The sequence below is a fragment of the Penicillium maclennaniae genome, assembly GCF_028827695.1.
Source record: "Penicillium maclennaniae strain IBT 15551 chromosome Unknown utg000002l:1.0-2354659.0:1.0-2356205.0, whole genome shotgun sequence".
Classification (NCBI taxonomy): domain Eukaryota; kingdom Fungi; phylum Ascomycota; class Eurotiomycetes; order Eurotiales; family Aspergillaceae; genus Penicillium; species Penicillium maclennaniae.
The window spans coordinates 372274-387519 of NW_026623214.1; the positions used below are offsets into that span (position 1 = coordinate 372274).

The following is a 15246-nucleotide window of genomic DNA, read 5'->3' on the forward strand; positions in this document are numbered from 1 at the left end:
ATGTCTCGCGTCTTCCTTCCCTCTCCTCGGTCTGCCCGGCTGCCTCTGCCCTACAGCCGTCCGGTGCCAGCGCCGAGTCACTCAGGTTTATCCTCTCCCCTCTCCCAGCGCGCTAAGATCTACACAGACAAGGACTTGAAGCATCAGCTTCCCATTTTTGAGCGTATCCGCGTCAGTGCGGCTGTTGCTCGTGCGCGTCGTCTCGACGAAGAGGCGTACCTGTCCCTGCGCTCTGGCAATCGTGGTCTGGGTAAGTCCTCCTCTGGCCGTGCCTCTCTCTCTCCCCTACCTCCCCGCGGGATTCTCAAGAACTCTGTGGTCCCTGCACCCAATGCTGCTGGACGTCGCGTTCACTTTGGTGGCAAGACTGTGCATGCAGTTAGTCGGTGGATGGTTCCAGATCCTCATCGCGCCCGGCGCGAGGCAAAGACTCGACGAATCGCTCGCAGGGAGTCTTCTTCTCCCGCTGCCCCTCCAGTGCCTGCGATTCCCGGAACCTTCCCAGAGGAGAGTGATAAGGACTCCGATGAGTCCACCAGTCGCCTCGACAATGGTTGGGGCATTGGTCGAGTCTTCCTGGGTTCGGCGATCGTGGCTGTCGTTGGTGTTCTGGCTCTTGTCCGCTACAATTTCCTGTGAGGCCGGCCTGTCTGCCTGCTACCCCATCCTGGTTCCTTCTTTGTGGTTTGTTTTCCCGATTTCCTCCCCAGTTGGCCCTTGGTTGGCCCTTTGCTCGGCCTATTTGGTGGCCTTTGTGTTTGCCCCGGTGCCCAGTCACTTGAGTCTATCCCCGAGAACCCGTAAAAATTCCCCTTCTCTGAGCGGCTTTTACTTCCCCTGTCATCATGCCCCTTTGCCATTGTCTTGCGTTGCTCGGCTTTTCCTGTTCCGTTTGTTGTCTATTCTTCCATTGCTGCCTATATCTCTTCCGCTGTTGGTTTTTGCTTTGTTTTTCACTATTCTCTTATTGTCCCTTGATTTATTGTTGTCATTCATATCTTGTCTTCATTCTTTAGATGGGAGTTTCAGAACTCCCATCACCCTGCGGGCTGATCCATTTCTCTTGGCTATTCACACGTCAGGTTTCGCACGTGTCGCCGCCTTGATTGGATCTCAAGGCGAGTCGCACACTCTATTGCCAGGAAACTGACTGACACTTGACAGATCCCTCGCTCATTGTCTGGGGTCTCGCTTCGTGCCGACTCCGAGGGTTTCAACATGGAGAGTGTTTGAGTTGGATGGTGGCTTGGTCTTTGACAGCGCTTTGTGAGCCATCCGGATGTTCCCCGTCGCAAGCACTCGTTGACTCTTTCTAGTGTTTCTTGTCTCTAAGGCCGCAGACCTCATTGCCCGGAGACTCTCAGTATGGTGTAATTCTCATGTCTGTTGGAGATGGGGTGCTCGAGGTCGAGATTCACTGGAATGTCCACAAGTGATAATGGGCTCCATGTGGCTTCATATTATGGCATTTACGGCTTGGATGCTTGTTGTAAATATCACGTAAACACAATGTAACCTTGATCAATCTCTTTCTGTCAACCGCTGTGTCTGGAATTTCGCAGCCATGCTGCTTCGAAATCCATTGTCGACTCAAATATGCCATTGTCTGATCGTCAACTAATGCTGTCGCATGCCCAGATGTACAACTCTACTGATCCACGGGCAGCGTAGGTTCAGCGCTCTAGCGCTATGAGCTTTAGTCAGATATGATATCTCATCTCTATTGAACAATTTCTGCGCAGTTGATCGTAACACTACCGGCAGTTCCTCGAATGGGAGTCCATCTATTCATTCAATGGAAGGGATTCAACAAGCCATTACAAAGCCACGAGATCTACTATGTTCCATTTCAGTCCCCTAGGCAAAATTATTCGTCTCTATCGGCAAGCCAGCTGGTCGAGAAATATCCCCCACGCGGTGTGGATCGTCGATCATCCAGGTCGGAAACGGATTGAACAGAGGCTGCTATTTTACAAAGAATCTGAGAGGATAAATTGAGAGTACTGTCAAAAGGAAACACCTATAAGCTTGTTAAATCACATATTAAATGTCGCGAGACGTTAAGGTTGATCGCGACTCATTAATTACAAACCCATCTCCCCAACCTCACAGACCGCAGTTCCAAGAACCCACTCGGACCTTAAAACCTCCTCTGCAGTTATCCTTAAATTTGGATCAGGATGTAGCATGGCATAAATGACATTGCGACAATGCTGTTCAAAATTGTCAGATTAGCTATTCTTTTTCCCGCTGCGATATTTGGGATGAGACAAGAACTTACAGTTTCGAGGACTTGAATAGGAGCAAATCCATCCTCTTTCAAGCGCCAGTGAAGATATTCCGCATACGACTTGTCAGGATTAACTCCCCTGGCACTGCGCCAGGGAAGCCGGCCAGACCTCAGGATCATGTAGATCATACCACATGCCCACATATCTCCCGCCCTGATATCGTAAAGTTGCTGATGTGTATATCCCTGACGCACAGAATCCCGACGACTGGAGAATCTCTCGGGGGGAAGGTAAGGAGTACTGAGTTCCGACACGCTCCTTCGGACGCATAGACGCAGCTTCGAGTTGGATGTCGGTGCTTTTCCGGAACTGGATCCCGAGCGAGATCCCCTCCGGTTGTCATGGTGAGAATAATGAGTCAGTTCTCGCACGGCGTCTTCGTCTTCTCCGAAACCACCCACTTTCGCGGCGCCCCGGGCTGTGAGGAGAATGTGTTGAGGCTGCAGGTCTCCATGGGCGATTCCGCGTTCGTGTAAGAAGGCAATCGCGCGCAGGATCTGGACTCCGAGGCAATTTATCTCTCCGAGTGTAAGATCTGCTTTGGATTTTGCTTCTTGTTCAAGAACATTGTGCAGGTTACCGCCAGTACAATAGGGCATGACAAGACAAAGATTTCCTTGCTTATTGTAGAGAATGTCGATGATAGAAAGAATGTTAGGGTGAGACAGCGAGAATTGTTCACTTCCATCTCCGGAGTCAGGGGATCCATTTTTCGATATTGGTTTGGTGTGGTGAAACATCTTTACTGCGTAGAGTTCTCTTATCATTGGTTTGGGCATGGATGCACGTCTTAACCTGGTGAATGTGGATCCTTGTCGAGGTTTTGACAATTCCGAGACCGGCATGGGTGCCTTCTTCTCGTAGAGTTGCACGGTGCTGGTGATGTCGTAATGAAGCACTTTAATGAATTTCCCATATTCTTCCGTGAATGATGCCCGCTCTGATTGGCTGGTTTCTGTCGCGATCTTTTGGGCTTGCGCGGGCTTTGAGGAATCTTGAAAGTATCCCTTTGAAATGGATGCGGTGGAAAGGCCTGGGGAACCTTGATCTGAGAAGCTATTTCGCGTCTGAGAACGTCCCTCGCATTCTGGTGCCAAGAAACCCCACCCTGATAGTCTCCTAGTCAGTCCGTCGGCGATACGAAGACCGCTGACATCTTGTATCTCTCTACCATCATCTCTCCTAACATGATGTGCATGATGTGATGACGAGGGACTTGGTGACCGGACGTTTTCGAACGGGTAATGCTGATGTGGACTTGGGGAGCTTTCCTGCATGGTCTGTTCTTGCGTTAATGATACGATGACCATCGGAATATGCTGCACCCGCTGGAAAGAGAGAGATAAAAGCAAAGTTTCACGCCCGGAATGTCTCTTGCCATGAATGTAAGCGGAAGATACTCTAAAAATGGGATGGTGGGATGAAGTGGTCGACGAGTCACGATGTACGACGTCACCAGAAGTCAGACCACGTGACTTCGTAACAATCGTCACCCCGCGTCGAATAGCTTGCGCAGGAAAAAGTCATTAATAAAATGGGCTATCGATCACTGGCTAACCCGGTTGATTGCAGATGCATGGCCAATTCAATTTGCAATCGCATGTTTCTCGCGTGGCGCCGGGTTCTGTGGAGGAAATAATTGCCTCGTACAACTTCCCCACTCTTTGGCCGTGGCTTAGTTGCTCACTCACCACTCACTCAAATTTTCCCAAACAAAAAGGATCCCTAAGGTAGAAAAAAATTGAGACATCTGAACAGGTTGCAAGTAGATCAAATATTCACAATATGATTCAATATGGTCACTCGTCCTACCAAAGCACAGAAAGGAGGGCAGGAGATTTTGGGCTCTACGTTTCCTTCCTGTCCGGAGCTATATCAGCGCAGGCTTCAGCCTCAGAAATTAACCGCGCTGAGATCTTGCGGTATTTTCGATCTCGTATCAGAAGCATCCCACTTATCATACCACGAGCAACCTGCAGGAGACGCGATTGGCGTAGGGCATCCATGTGTCAAATCTCGAGCTTTGGTTTATCCAATTTTATTGTGATAGGAAAATTCTACCATGTTTCCCAGAACCTTGAAGCGATCCCACAATTTTGACAGATATCACTCATATTTAAGGGAAAGGCCGCTCAAGTCGGGATTTTCTCTCACCTTCCCTGTCCTGCTCCTGTCCTCGCGCCAAACGGTTTTTGCCAACCATGCCTGCGTCCACTGATACCGAGAACACAGACGATAACGGGAAAGACGTCCACCAGGGCTCTCACCCGAGTGGGGTTTACTCTTCTCGCACCATGCAGCAGATGGGCATTCCCCAGGGAGCGGTTCCTACGAAGTCCAAGACTCCCGACATGGAGTTGGCATCGGTCTCAGAGATGAACACCGACGAGAGAGACTTTCGCAAGAAGCAGGTGAGAGACTCCATTGGTCGTCTGAACTCAGCGGCAGCGTCTGACTGAGCCATTTTTATTGCAGATCTTCAGAGGCTGGCCACTTGCATGGTAAACTATCCTTTCAAGCAAGCTCAATGCTGGCCAATGCTGACATACGATTGATAAAGGCTTGCTTACCAGTCCCTGGGAGTGATCTACGGCGATATTGGTACTAGCCCTCTTTACGTCTACTCGTCAACCTTCACCAGCGAACCAAGCAAGGCGGACATTCTGGGCGCCGTGTCCCTCGTTATCTGGGCTCTGACCATCATGGTGACCACCAAATACGTGTGCATTGTCTTATCCGCAGATGATGAAGGCGAAGGAGGAACCTTTGCGTTGTACTCTCTTCTCTCCCGTTATGTGCGATCTTCCGTCTTTCCTATACTCATTACGGATATGTGGCTTACACGTTTCCAAGGCTCATCTGGTCCGATTCGACCCCCGCCACACTAATCTGATTCCGATGCAACGTTTCAACACGGACGATCTGCAGAAGCCTAACCAGATGACAAGAAATTTTCTGGAGCGAAGCAAATTCATGAAATGGCTCTTGAAGATTGTGGGCGCATTTGGAGTATCACTATTGCTTGCCGGTGCGTACCTCGTACCAGCATTATATCTATGGATTCATCATGGCTAACTTGTTTCAGATGGCGTTCTTACTCCAGCACAGTCCATTCTTGGAGCCATTCAAGGGTAGGTCAATGCTTGCCACATCATAGATCATGACTAATGGAAAATAGGATTACGGTTGTGAATCCGAACATCTCTTCGTCAACGGTTACGGGTGTCTCCTGTGCCATCCTCGTCCTCGTCTTTCTCGTCCAACCCTTCGGGACTAGCAAGATTGCCAGCACATTTGCGCCGATAGTCATCGTCTGGATGATTTTCAACCTGACCTTCGGAATCTACGTATGTCGATGCAGTCACGCAAGTTTGACGTGAGGACGGAAGTCAGGCTGACATTGACTTTCTTCACTACAGAACCTCGCTATGTACGACGCGTCTATTCTAAAGGCTTTCTCTCCATATTTTGCCGGGTCTTTCTTGGTCCGTAACGGGCGATCAGGCTGGTTGCAGCTTGGTGGTATCCTGCTGGCATTCACGGGAGTCGAAACTCTCTTCGCTGATCTGGGAGCATTCAGCCAAAGGTAAGAACATTCTCCCTACATGCGTGGAAAGATCCGTCGCTGAATCCTTACAGAGCAGTTCGCATGTCTTGGCTGTTCTTTGTTTACCCATGCTTGATGGTCTCGGTAAGCTTCAACTTTCACTTTTGATGAATCATTTACATCTTGCTTATACCTCTCATAGTACATCGGGCAAGGTGCACACATCAGTGTTGTTCCCAGCGCATATGCCAACCCTTTCTTCCTCACAGTCCCTCCGGGAATGCTTTACCCCAGTCTTGTAATGGCAGTTCTGGCCTGCGTCGTTGCCAGCCAAGCGGTGATCACCGGTTCGTTCCAGGTAATTATTGAATCTATTAACTGAACAAAGCATAAATCTGACTAACATATGCACAGTTGCTGGCTCAAATCATGAAATTATCATATTTCCCCCAAATTAGAGTCTATCACACATCCAAAACCTTCCACGGACAGGTTTACATTCCCATGGCCAACTGGCTTATGATGATTGGTACTGTGATTGTGACAGCTGTCTATAACAATGTTTGTAAACTCCATTCACTCATTGATTACCATACACTAACATTATATCCAAGACCACAGCCTTGGGTGAGGCCTATGGAGCCTGCGTGATTCTCGTCTCATTCCTGACTACGTGCATGGTTACTGTGGTGGCGCTCATCGTGTGGCGACTACCAATCTATCTCGTCCTACCTGTTTTCGTCGTCTTCGCTCTCTGGGACGGCATGTTCCTTTCCGCCGCCCTGAGTAAGGTGCCGCACGGCGCATGGTTTACCCTGATGCTAGCCGTTGTTATCACTTGTGTTTTCACGTTGTGGCGCTACGGCAAAGAAGAGCAATGGTCCGCCGAAGAATCTGACAACGCGCTTATATCCCAAACCACCATGTTGAAAGATACAGGGCTCCAGTTGCAGGAATCGTTTGGAGGCTCATGCATCTCAACCATCGCCGGCCTAGGTATTTTCTTCGACAAGTCAGGCACTCCAGGCAACACCCCCATTGTATTCCTCCACTTCTTGCAGAAGTTCAGCGCCATGCCCGAGGTAACAGTCTTTCTGCACCTACGACCACTCTCAGTCCCATCTGTCGCTCCCAATGAGCGATACACCGTCACCCGTTGTTTCACATATGGCAGCGGACCGGGGAAAAAGCCAATTCCAAACTGCTACCGCCTGATGGTTCGACACGGCTACACTGACGAAATCATCACACCCGACTTGGCCGTCCTTGTTCTGGACCTGATTCGCGCCTATCTATCCGCGGATCATCGTGATAATGAAAGAGCTGGTGAGTCAGAGGAAATGATCACCTTGCTAGGCGCCTGGAAGTCTCAGGTCATCTACATCGTCGGCAAAGAGCAATTGAAGATTGCGCAACGCACAAACTTCATTCGCAAGATAATTCTCTGGTTATTCTTGTGGGTGCGGGACTCTAGTCGAACTAAGATCCAACAGATGAAGGTCGATAGCGATCGTCTTGTGGAAGTGGGCTTCGTGAAGGAGATTTAATTCACGGTTCACTTTTATGCCTATCATGGGGATATGGAGTTTAGAAAATTTGCATATTAACCATTCCGATGCATAGAATGCTTATATGATATGCTGAATTCTCCATACATATTCTCTACTCGCAAAGTTCTGAAAACAATGCTTCAAGCTCTTCGAAAATTCGCCTACTTTTGTCTATCCCTGTCATATTGTGCAGGCTTTGATATTTTCCTCATTGTGAAATTCCTGCAAAATCCATGGTAGCCGGAAAGGAATTAAATTATTTCAAAATACTGGCTGTGTTTTCCGGACCAGCAAGTGTTTATGATTGCGGGAGAAATAAGATAGTGACATTCCATAAGATACTCAACTTTCAGCTTCTTGAATTTGGCCGAACTCCTCAATATCACATATTTAGGTTACCATTCTCACTCCTACAGAGAAAGAAGAGATGACTGGGTCGTCATGGGCTCCACCGAGACGTGTCTTACAGTGGGGCTGTTGGACACCAAAAACCAGGGTACATTTTACAAGAAACTATTGATTACAAATTATTTCGGATACTTGTTCGCCCTCCACGACGGAATTCAAAGCAGTCATTGACATCTCCGCTTGTACATCGCTTTCGCATGGAGCTTAAAGGGCTCTCCCCAAGATTGAGCATTTGTAATATCTAGTTGGTAATACCAGTCTCCTTCTTGCCGTCCTTCTATAGAATGGGTCAGCAAATGCATTCATGGCTAGAATCATGATAAAGATATGGAACGAAAAGAAGGTGACTTACAGTACGCCAGTACTTAATACCAGTGTTGTATCCACTGCGAATATCGTAGGGAACGGGGCTGATGTAGTTATAAGAAGGCATGCGGCGATCATAGGTCTCCTTGACAATGTCAACAACGCCGTGACCAGCATTACACTGCTCCTGGGTGGCAGGAATAGGCCAGAAAGGCTCGTAATCGGAGTAGTCGTTAGCAGACAAAGGACCGGGGTAGGTCTCGTTGAGCAGGTTGGGAACAGCAGTAAGATCGACCTCCCAGTTGACGAATCCGGTCTTCTCGGCAACGAGGCTCAGGATGTTAGCACCACAATCCCAGCGGCCGAGGGAGGGCAGACCCCAGTTGGCGCTAAGGGAGGCAATGATGGAGTAGTGGGTGTAGAAAGTATCGTCGGTGGTTCCCTTCAGGTGTTCGGGGATAGCGCCACCGAGGAGAATGCTGAACACACGGTTGGGCTCGGTGTAGTTGCCGGTCTCGTCGAATGTAACTAGGACAAGAGTGTCCTTGGTGAAGTACTCGTTTTCCAGGAGAGGGGGAAGGAAGTCGACGAGGAAATCACCACCGGCGGTGATGTCGGTGTCGTGGCAATCGTTGGTCATGTCTTGGACTGTTAGCTCGCATTTCAAAAATACTATGTTTGCAAAACTTACTAGGAGTAATGAAGGAGTACTGGGGCAGGCGCTCGTGCTTCAGGTCATCGTAGAATGAAGTGAAGTTCTTGATCTGACGAGGACGGACGGCATCGTTCGTGACCGACTCGAAAATCATGAGAGGGTCGTGCTTGCGCATGTAGTTGTTCTTGTACGTCACCTGGTTGGAGAAGTTGTAACCCTATAGATTGTTTAGTCGTCGTCATTCAAAGGACTTGTGTCTCTACAGATCTCAGTAACTCACCTGGTAACCGGCGTAAGGAAGAGCCTGCTGGTACTGGCCCCACGCAATCTTCTTGGTATCGAACAGATCGGCAATGGTAGACACATTGGCTGGGATTTGGACAAAGTTGTCATTGTCCATACCAAAGTTGTCACCACTAGCAGAGGCAACGTAGTTGGGCTGCGAAGGATGGGTGGTAGCAAAGTAGTTGGTCAGAAGGATACCCTCCTTCGCAATCTTCTCGAAGTTCTTGTCTGCAGCAGCGGTTTTATAGTCCTTTTTTTTTCTCACCTATTAGAATTCGACCTTCGCATAGTAGTTTAATTGACTCACCTGGTTCTCGAACCAGATCTGGTGGAAACGATCAAAGGCCAGACCCTTCACGTTGGAAACGGGAGAGTAGGGCAACGCGGTAGCGGCAGCCTTCTCAATCTCCGCCAAACTGGGCATCGACGCCGAGGCGGGGATGGTGCTGGCAGACGCCAGCGACAGGGCGCCAACGACGGCGGCGAGAGTCTGTTTCGTGAACATGGCGTCTCTATTTGCTTGTCTAGCACAGTGATAGATCAAGAAAGAAAAGAGATGATCCTGGGGCAATTGTAGACTGTCTTATACTCCACGCGAAGATGACGACTGGTCGGGAAAACGTGCATTCCGATATATTAACTCCGATGAGAGCTGCCTATCTATCATCTAGTACATTCTCCACCTTGCAGGTCACCTTGTGCAGCACGCCACGTTCATTGTACATTTGACTGGCCGCTTCCCACGGGGGCTCGTGCCTGCAAGGGGCATACATTTTAGATTGGAAGGCTATAATACAGTGAGTACAATTGGTGGCTTAAAGATGTGGGCCGTGCCGCCCTGGACCACGTTTTCCCCTCACGCCACTTGACTGGCCAGCCACGTGGGTCCCTGAGAACGCCCCGCATATCAATCCTGCAAGCGAACACAACCAAGCTTTCTCCCGGGGATCAAGCATTTTACCGGGCAACGCCAATGCTGCCTTATGGATCTTAGTTTCGGTGATAATGTCGCTGGATTTGCCGATTGGTCGCAAGTGGCAAGCAGTTGACTCGCTCAATCGTATTTTCAGAATGCCGTGATATCTAGTGGCGGATTGATCTAAGCCGGAATGACTGGTATTACGCACGTGTGTCCGGTGCAGATGTCGAACGGTCTTGTTGATGTAGAACATTATTGCGCTATTGCCGAGGTACATGGTGGCTGATGCTTTTCCCCTTTCTAGAAGCTCCGTCCGGTTGCCGGTTGCCGGATGCCGTGTGGGTCTGTGTTTCATTGGAAGGTGCTCATGTGCTACAATTCAGTGTGTCGGTTGCGTCCGATAAGAGGGAATTGTAGTTGCAACATGGTTCAGCCCATGACAATTTTAGAGGCTCACGAGAGTGATCAAAGAGATAAAAGTACGTGACCGTCGAGTTTCATGGAAAAAGAACGAAAGCACATATCACGAGATACCAGGGTTGTTGGATGATAGATATGGCAGTCCGCAACTTCGTGTGACGGATTCAGGAGCCTACAATCGCTTTCTTGGGGCTATGTGTGTAGGAATGTTCCGGCTCGGTCGGCGCTTTGGCCCGACCGAAGGGCGTCTGAAGAATCGCCCATTTCTGGACCATGGGACCTAGTGAACTGCCACATACTGCCTCCCAGTAGTCGATTTGCTAGGACTGAGCCGTGAACCCCAAATAGCGAGCTTCGGACGATGGTTCTTTTCGAAGTCTTCTTCCAAAGATCACTTGATGGAAGTGTGGAGGTGTTACTTGTTGGACCGTGCATTGGGGGGGACCCACCTTCCACCTCTCAATATCGAGACAGACAAACTCAGACATATAACCATCAGAAATGCGTATTCGGTCAATCAGTGCCTTGGTGCAAATATTGTAAAGCTGTGAGGGCTCTGATCGCATACGGATATCCAAAATACTGGCGCTGAATCTATAGTTTCGAAATCTTACAGCTGGCAGGTGGGAAAGTCACACGAACGTGAGTCTAGTTGTGCCGAATGACACCTAAGCTTTCACCTCGTGAACTTTGGGGAAAAATCCAAACAACGTAAGCACAACGGCTATAATTGGGTCATCCGCTAAAAGAGTCAGCGAGAACACTTCTTGACGCTGGATCTGTGGAATTTCTTCTCTAAATGAACTTGAACAAATATGAACAGGGCATAGAAGCGAAACATACTCTTTTCATCATGATTCAAATCATCAAAGCATACTCCAACTCTATTTGACACGACAAGCACATGAATTGTTCAACCGCTATCTCGACGCTCACCACCCAGAGGGGTTGGCATCGGCAAAGGTAGATCCCGCAGCGATCTGATCATACCACACTTGGCGAGTTCCCTGAGTTCCCTTCATTCCTTTATCATCATGCCACCCGTTGGCATAAAGACCAACGCGGAACTGGAAATAACGATCGTCCTCAATAGTGGTGTCAATATTGTATTGCTCCAGAACCTTAGCACCATCGAACCACAACTTATAGTAACCAGTACCATCAGTCTGCCAACTAGCCTGGATCTCAACCCGATGCCAAACACCCGGGGTGACAATTGCAAGATTCGAGAAGGTTTGGATCTTTTGGGCGCAAATGGTGCCCTGTTTGACTCGAGAGTAAAGCTGGTTACCTTCCAACCAGACCATGCTTGAAGGCATGTAATCATCGCAGCCGGTATCGGAGAAGTCGGCAATGAACTGAGCGATGTTGTAAGTCTGAGCTAGAGAGAATTGCCAGTCTTCTTGAAGACGAAAGGCAAACCCATAGAACCCGGTATCTCCACGTTTGTAAACGTTGTTCTTGACGACCTCGGAATGGTAACGTCCAGTATAACTCGAGTCGTAAATTTGGGTCATCTTCAGGGCAGTAGTTCCCTCATAGACCATGTTGGTAACCTGTTGCACAGTTCCCTTGTGCTCCTGGTTGGTAGAATCCCAGCCTGAGGTTGTCCCGGTGTTCCTGAACAGCTGAGTAGCCTGGGCTGAGAGACCAAGGGTCAACACAGCCGTGACAAGAGATTTAGCCAGCATATTGATGCTAGGTCAGAAAGGAGCAGATTGATTTTTGTGAAGATTCTGGGAAAAAGCCGAGCAGGTTGCTGTGTTTTATGAGAAGTTTGATTGATCTGCTTCATGGGGAACGGATCAAACCCCTTCCTTTTATATCGCCCCCCCCCAATTCGCCGTGGAATTTCAAAATAGTCTTGGCGTTTGATGTGATAAATTCAATCTCGTAATAATGGAGTTCATGCAGTAAAAGAAGGTGGTATCATCTATTCACATCAGTGGCTCAAGAGTTGATCTATCTAGCTCCAAAGGGTCCACTGTCTGACGTGAGAGATTGAATACAGTCCAAAACATATCTTAGTTGATTGCACTAAGCTTGTGGCTGCTGAAATATGCAAACAAGGGAGAACATTGATTCTGAATCTAAGAATAGTGTTCGAATCATCAAATTGCTTGCGTTTTCTTTTTCTCATACTTGCGGCATTGCGGGGTGGGGTTGCCCTCGGCTGAGTTCTTCTCGCCAGTGGAGAAGCGGGGTCGCAATATGTAGTGTCATCGCTTGTCGCAATCAATTCCATCTCAAATGCCACTGTTTCGTATCATGACGATCGGTGAGCTAGGTCCAGTTGAGAATCGAATGATGGTGAAACATTGTGTTGTAAGTGGGGGCAATAGAGTCTCCGGGATCAATTTCTCAAAGGAACCAATACAATCGTTTCTTCGTCCGAGGTGACTTCGACCAACTGACGTTTGTGTTTGCGCTGTGCAGTAATGCAACCCTCTTTGCCCCGCATCTTGAAGCTCTATCTTAAGCCTGCATACATCTAAGACGTCTCGACCAGTAACCGAATTAAGCATCCGCGCTCCACTTCGATATGTCGGAAGTCCCCTTGTTTCATGGCAATTGGGGGCCGAAAAGGGAATATGCAGTTATGATGACCGCGAAGGAAGTTTTAGCCGACGAGACACACCGGTGTTTCGTTTATTATGCAAGAGGGCTCAAGAGATACCCAGACGGTACTAGAGCGCCAAGACAGAATAATTCCTGGTTCTTGCGCGGGATCTTCCACCACTAAAACCTACACTACTCCAGGTCCAAATTATAAACATAGCTCGTAGAGGCAAGTGACATTGTACAATTTGATTTGAATGCGATCAAAACGACCTGGTATATACAAGAGTTAGAATGCTATAGAACAGTCTAGGCGTCATGAGTGGCCTATCACAAGTGAGGCGCGTTCAATGCCATCAGACAGATTAATCCAGCGACTAGGCCCGCACATGGGAGAGTCAGAACCCAGCCACCAAAGATCCAACCTAACTGTCTCCAGTTGACAGCTCCAAGGTCATAGTTCATCAGCGCCACACCCATAGAGGCACCAGTCAGACATTGCGTGGTGGAGACAGGCAGCCCAAGACGCGAAGCCAAGAGTACAGTGATGGCCGCACCAAGCTCAACACTGAATCCACGTGTCGGTGACATCTGAGTAATCTTGTTGCCGAGAGCGCGCACGATGTGATACCCATAGAACCAAAAACCGATGCCAAGGAGTAGGCCCGCGACAACGAGAAACCAGACTGGGGTTGGTGCCTTTGTCTCGACAACACCGGCGTGGAACGTGCTGTAGACAGCAGCCCAAGGGCCCACGGCGTTAGCGACATCGTTGGAACCATGAGCAATGGACATCATCATGGCGGATACAACTTGGCAGTATGTCCAAAGATGCTCCACGCGGTCATCATAACGGTGGGCGCGGGCATGAATAGCGCGGAGGGCAGGCGAGTCATGGGTGACAACATCCCTTGTCACTCCCTGCAGGAGCAGCCACTTGGTATAACCCCACCACTTTTGCGGATTGATCCAAGGTAGATCGCGAACAGGGTCGATGAATCGCTCTGTCGGCTCAATATGCTTTTTCCGCGGCTTGATATCCTGGATGGGCGCAGTGTCTAGTTTCTTCTCTTCATCATCATCCGGTCGCTCGGAGTGAGATTTCGCTGTTATTTCGGGAGATGACAAAACTGAATCCGCGTTCGCGGTTGGTCCTTGTTTGGAAAGGTCTTTCTGCCCTGCCAACACTTCGCCATATGAGTCTTCGTAATAGTTGATCACGGCCGAGTCGCTCTTGCTGGGGAAATAGAGAGGCGGATTCTCCCTCATGAGAAGAGGACCCAAGGGGATATGGTAGAACTTGACGCGGGTGTCATTCTTGGCGAGACGGCGATTGAAGTATGGGATGAAGAATACATAGGCGATGAGGAGACATCCAAAGAAGACACCGAGGATGATTCCAGCCGCCTTGCCGGCACCAAATTCTTCCAGAGATGGAGCGGTGGGCGCCTCCACAACGATAAAAAGAGCCAAGATAGCACCTGTAAGGGCCAAGTATAAGGGAATCAAGCGCATAGCCCATTTGAATGAATCGCGTCGCTCAAGGACGCCATATTTGAGAGTGCCGAAGATGATGGCGGAGAATGCAGCCGCAATGAGAGGAGCAATTCCCCAAGACGCGGCCACTTGCGACACACTACCCTTCTGCCAACCCCAATTGATCGAGGCTTGAGATGCGAAGCCAACACCGATGAGAGCACCCACAACAGTCTGGGTCGTCGACACCGGGAAGCCTACGCTGGTAGCAAACATCAACCATGTCGCGCTGCCAATCTCGGCACAACCCATGGCCAGCATGAGAGCACCAGGCTTGCCCTCGAAACGGTCAATACCGATGATCCCGTTCTTGATTGTAGCGGTGACCCGGGAACCCATGGCGACAGCGCCCACGAACTCTGTGATTGCTGCCAAGACACCGGCCGTGGCCATGTTCAGCGTCTGTGCCGCGACAGACGTCGCATACGAGTTGGCGACATCATTAGCTCCATTTCCAAACGCACTGAAGATGAAGGCGATCGTGGTAAGTGCAAGGATCCAGTCGTACTTGGCGGTAGCGGCGGGAACCATGTTGACGACTACCTCACGGAAGTGAGGAGAAAAAGAGATGAATGAGACTTGGGTGGTAAAAACAAGCTGAGCGACATTTTCACAAACTAAAACTATTCACTTTATAAGGCCCCGGCAAGTCATGTTCATTGCTCAGACTCATCTAGGACGAAGGACCACTTCTGAACTTGGCCCGATCCATCGCCTGGGCATTCGGCCGGACGTCAAAGGAGCCTCGCCCTATGGTAAAGCTACCTGCA

General features: G+C 49.4%; 6 protein-coding genes across 6 annotated transcripts; 2 read left to right on the forward strand and 4 right to left on the reverse strand.

Annotated features, from left to right (window-relative positions):
* Window positions 1–639, forward strand: N7477_001366 (uncharacterized protein; the record flags this gene model as incomplete). The annotated part of the gene is made up of 1 exon (XM_056963029.1): window positions 1–639. One exon carries the CDS (start codon window positions 1–3, stop codon window positions 637–639), a length of 639 nt encoding a protein of 212 aa, XP_056825948.1.
* A 1367-nt stretch (window positions 640–2006) lies between these two features.
* Window positions 2007–3568, reverse strand: N7477_001367 (kinase-like domain-containing protein; the record flags this gene model as incomplete). The annotated part of the gene is made up of 3 exons (XM_056963030.1): window positions 2007–2020; window positions 2093–2213; window positions 2282–3568. The coding sequence occupies 3 exons, from the start codon at window positions 3566–3568 to the stop codon at window positions 2007–2009; spliced, it is 1422 nt and encodes a 473-aa protein (XP_056825949.1).
* A 924-nt stretch (window positions 3569–4492) lies between these two features.
* On the forward strand, window positions 4493–7385 carry N7477_001368 (potassium transporter; the record flags this gene model as incomplete). The annotated part of the gene is made up of 10 exons (XM_056963031.1): window positions 4493–4702; window positions 4865–5086; window positions 5145–5319; window positions 5377–5422; window positions 5470–5638; window positions 5711–5877; window positions 5931–5982; window positions 6041–6196; window positions 6253–6399; window positions 6453–7385. 10 exons carry the CDS (start codon window positions 4493–4495, stop codon window positions 7383–7385), a joined length of 2277 nt encoding a protein of 758 aa, XP_056825950.1.
* Window positions 7386–8037: 652 nt separating this feature from the next.
* Window positions 8038–9547, reverse strand: N7477_001369 (uncharacterized protein; the record flags this gene model as incomplete). The annotated part of the gene is made up of 5 exons (XM_056963032.1): window positions 8038–8073; window positions 8149–8744; window positions 8794–8974; window positions 9038–9307; window positions 9350–9547. The coding sequence occupies 5 exons, from the start codon at window positions 9545–9547 to the stop codon at window positions 8038–8040; spliced, it is 1281 nt and encodes a 426-aa protein (XP_056825951.1).
* Window positions 9548–11313: 1766 nt separating this feature from the next.
* Window positions 11314–12072, reverse strand: N7477_001370 (polysaccharide lyase family 20 protein; the record flags this gene model as incomplete). The annotated part of the gene is made up of 1 exon (XM_056963033.1): window positions 11314–12072. One exon carries the CDS (start codon window positions 12070–12072, stop codon window positions 11314–11316), a length of 759 nt encoding a protein of 252 aa, XP_056825952.1.
* A 1198-nt stretch (window positions 12073–13270) lies between these two features.
* N7477_001371 (inorganic phosphate transporter) lies at window positions 13271–15007 on the reverse strand (the record flags this gene model as incomplete). The annotated part of the gene is made up of 1 exon (XM_056963034.1): window positions 13271–15007. One exon carries the CDS (start codon window positions 15005–15007, stop codon window positions 13271–13273), a length of 1737 nt encoding a protein of 578 aa, XP_056825953.1.
* Window positions 15008–15246: the final 239 nt, after the last annotated feature.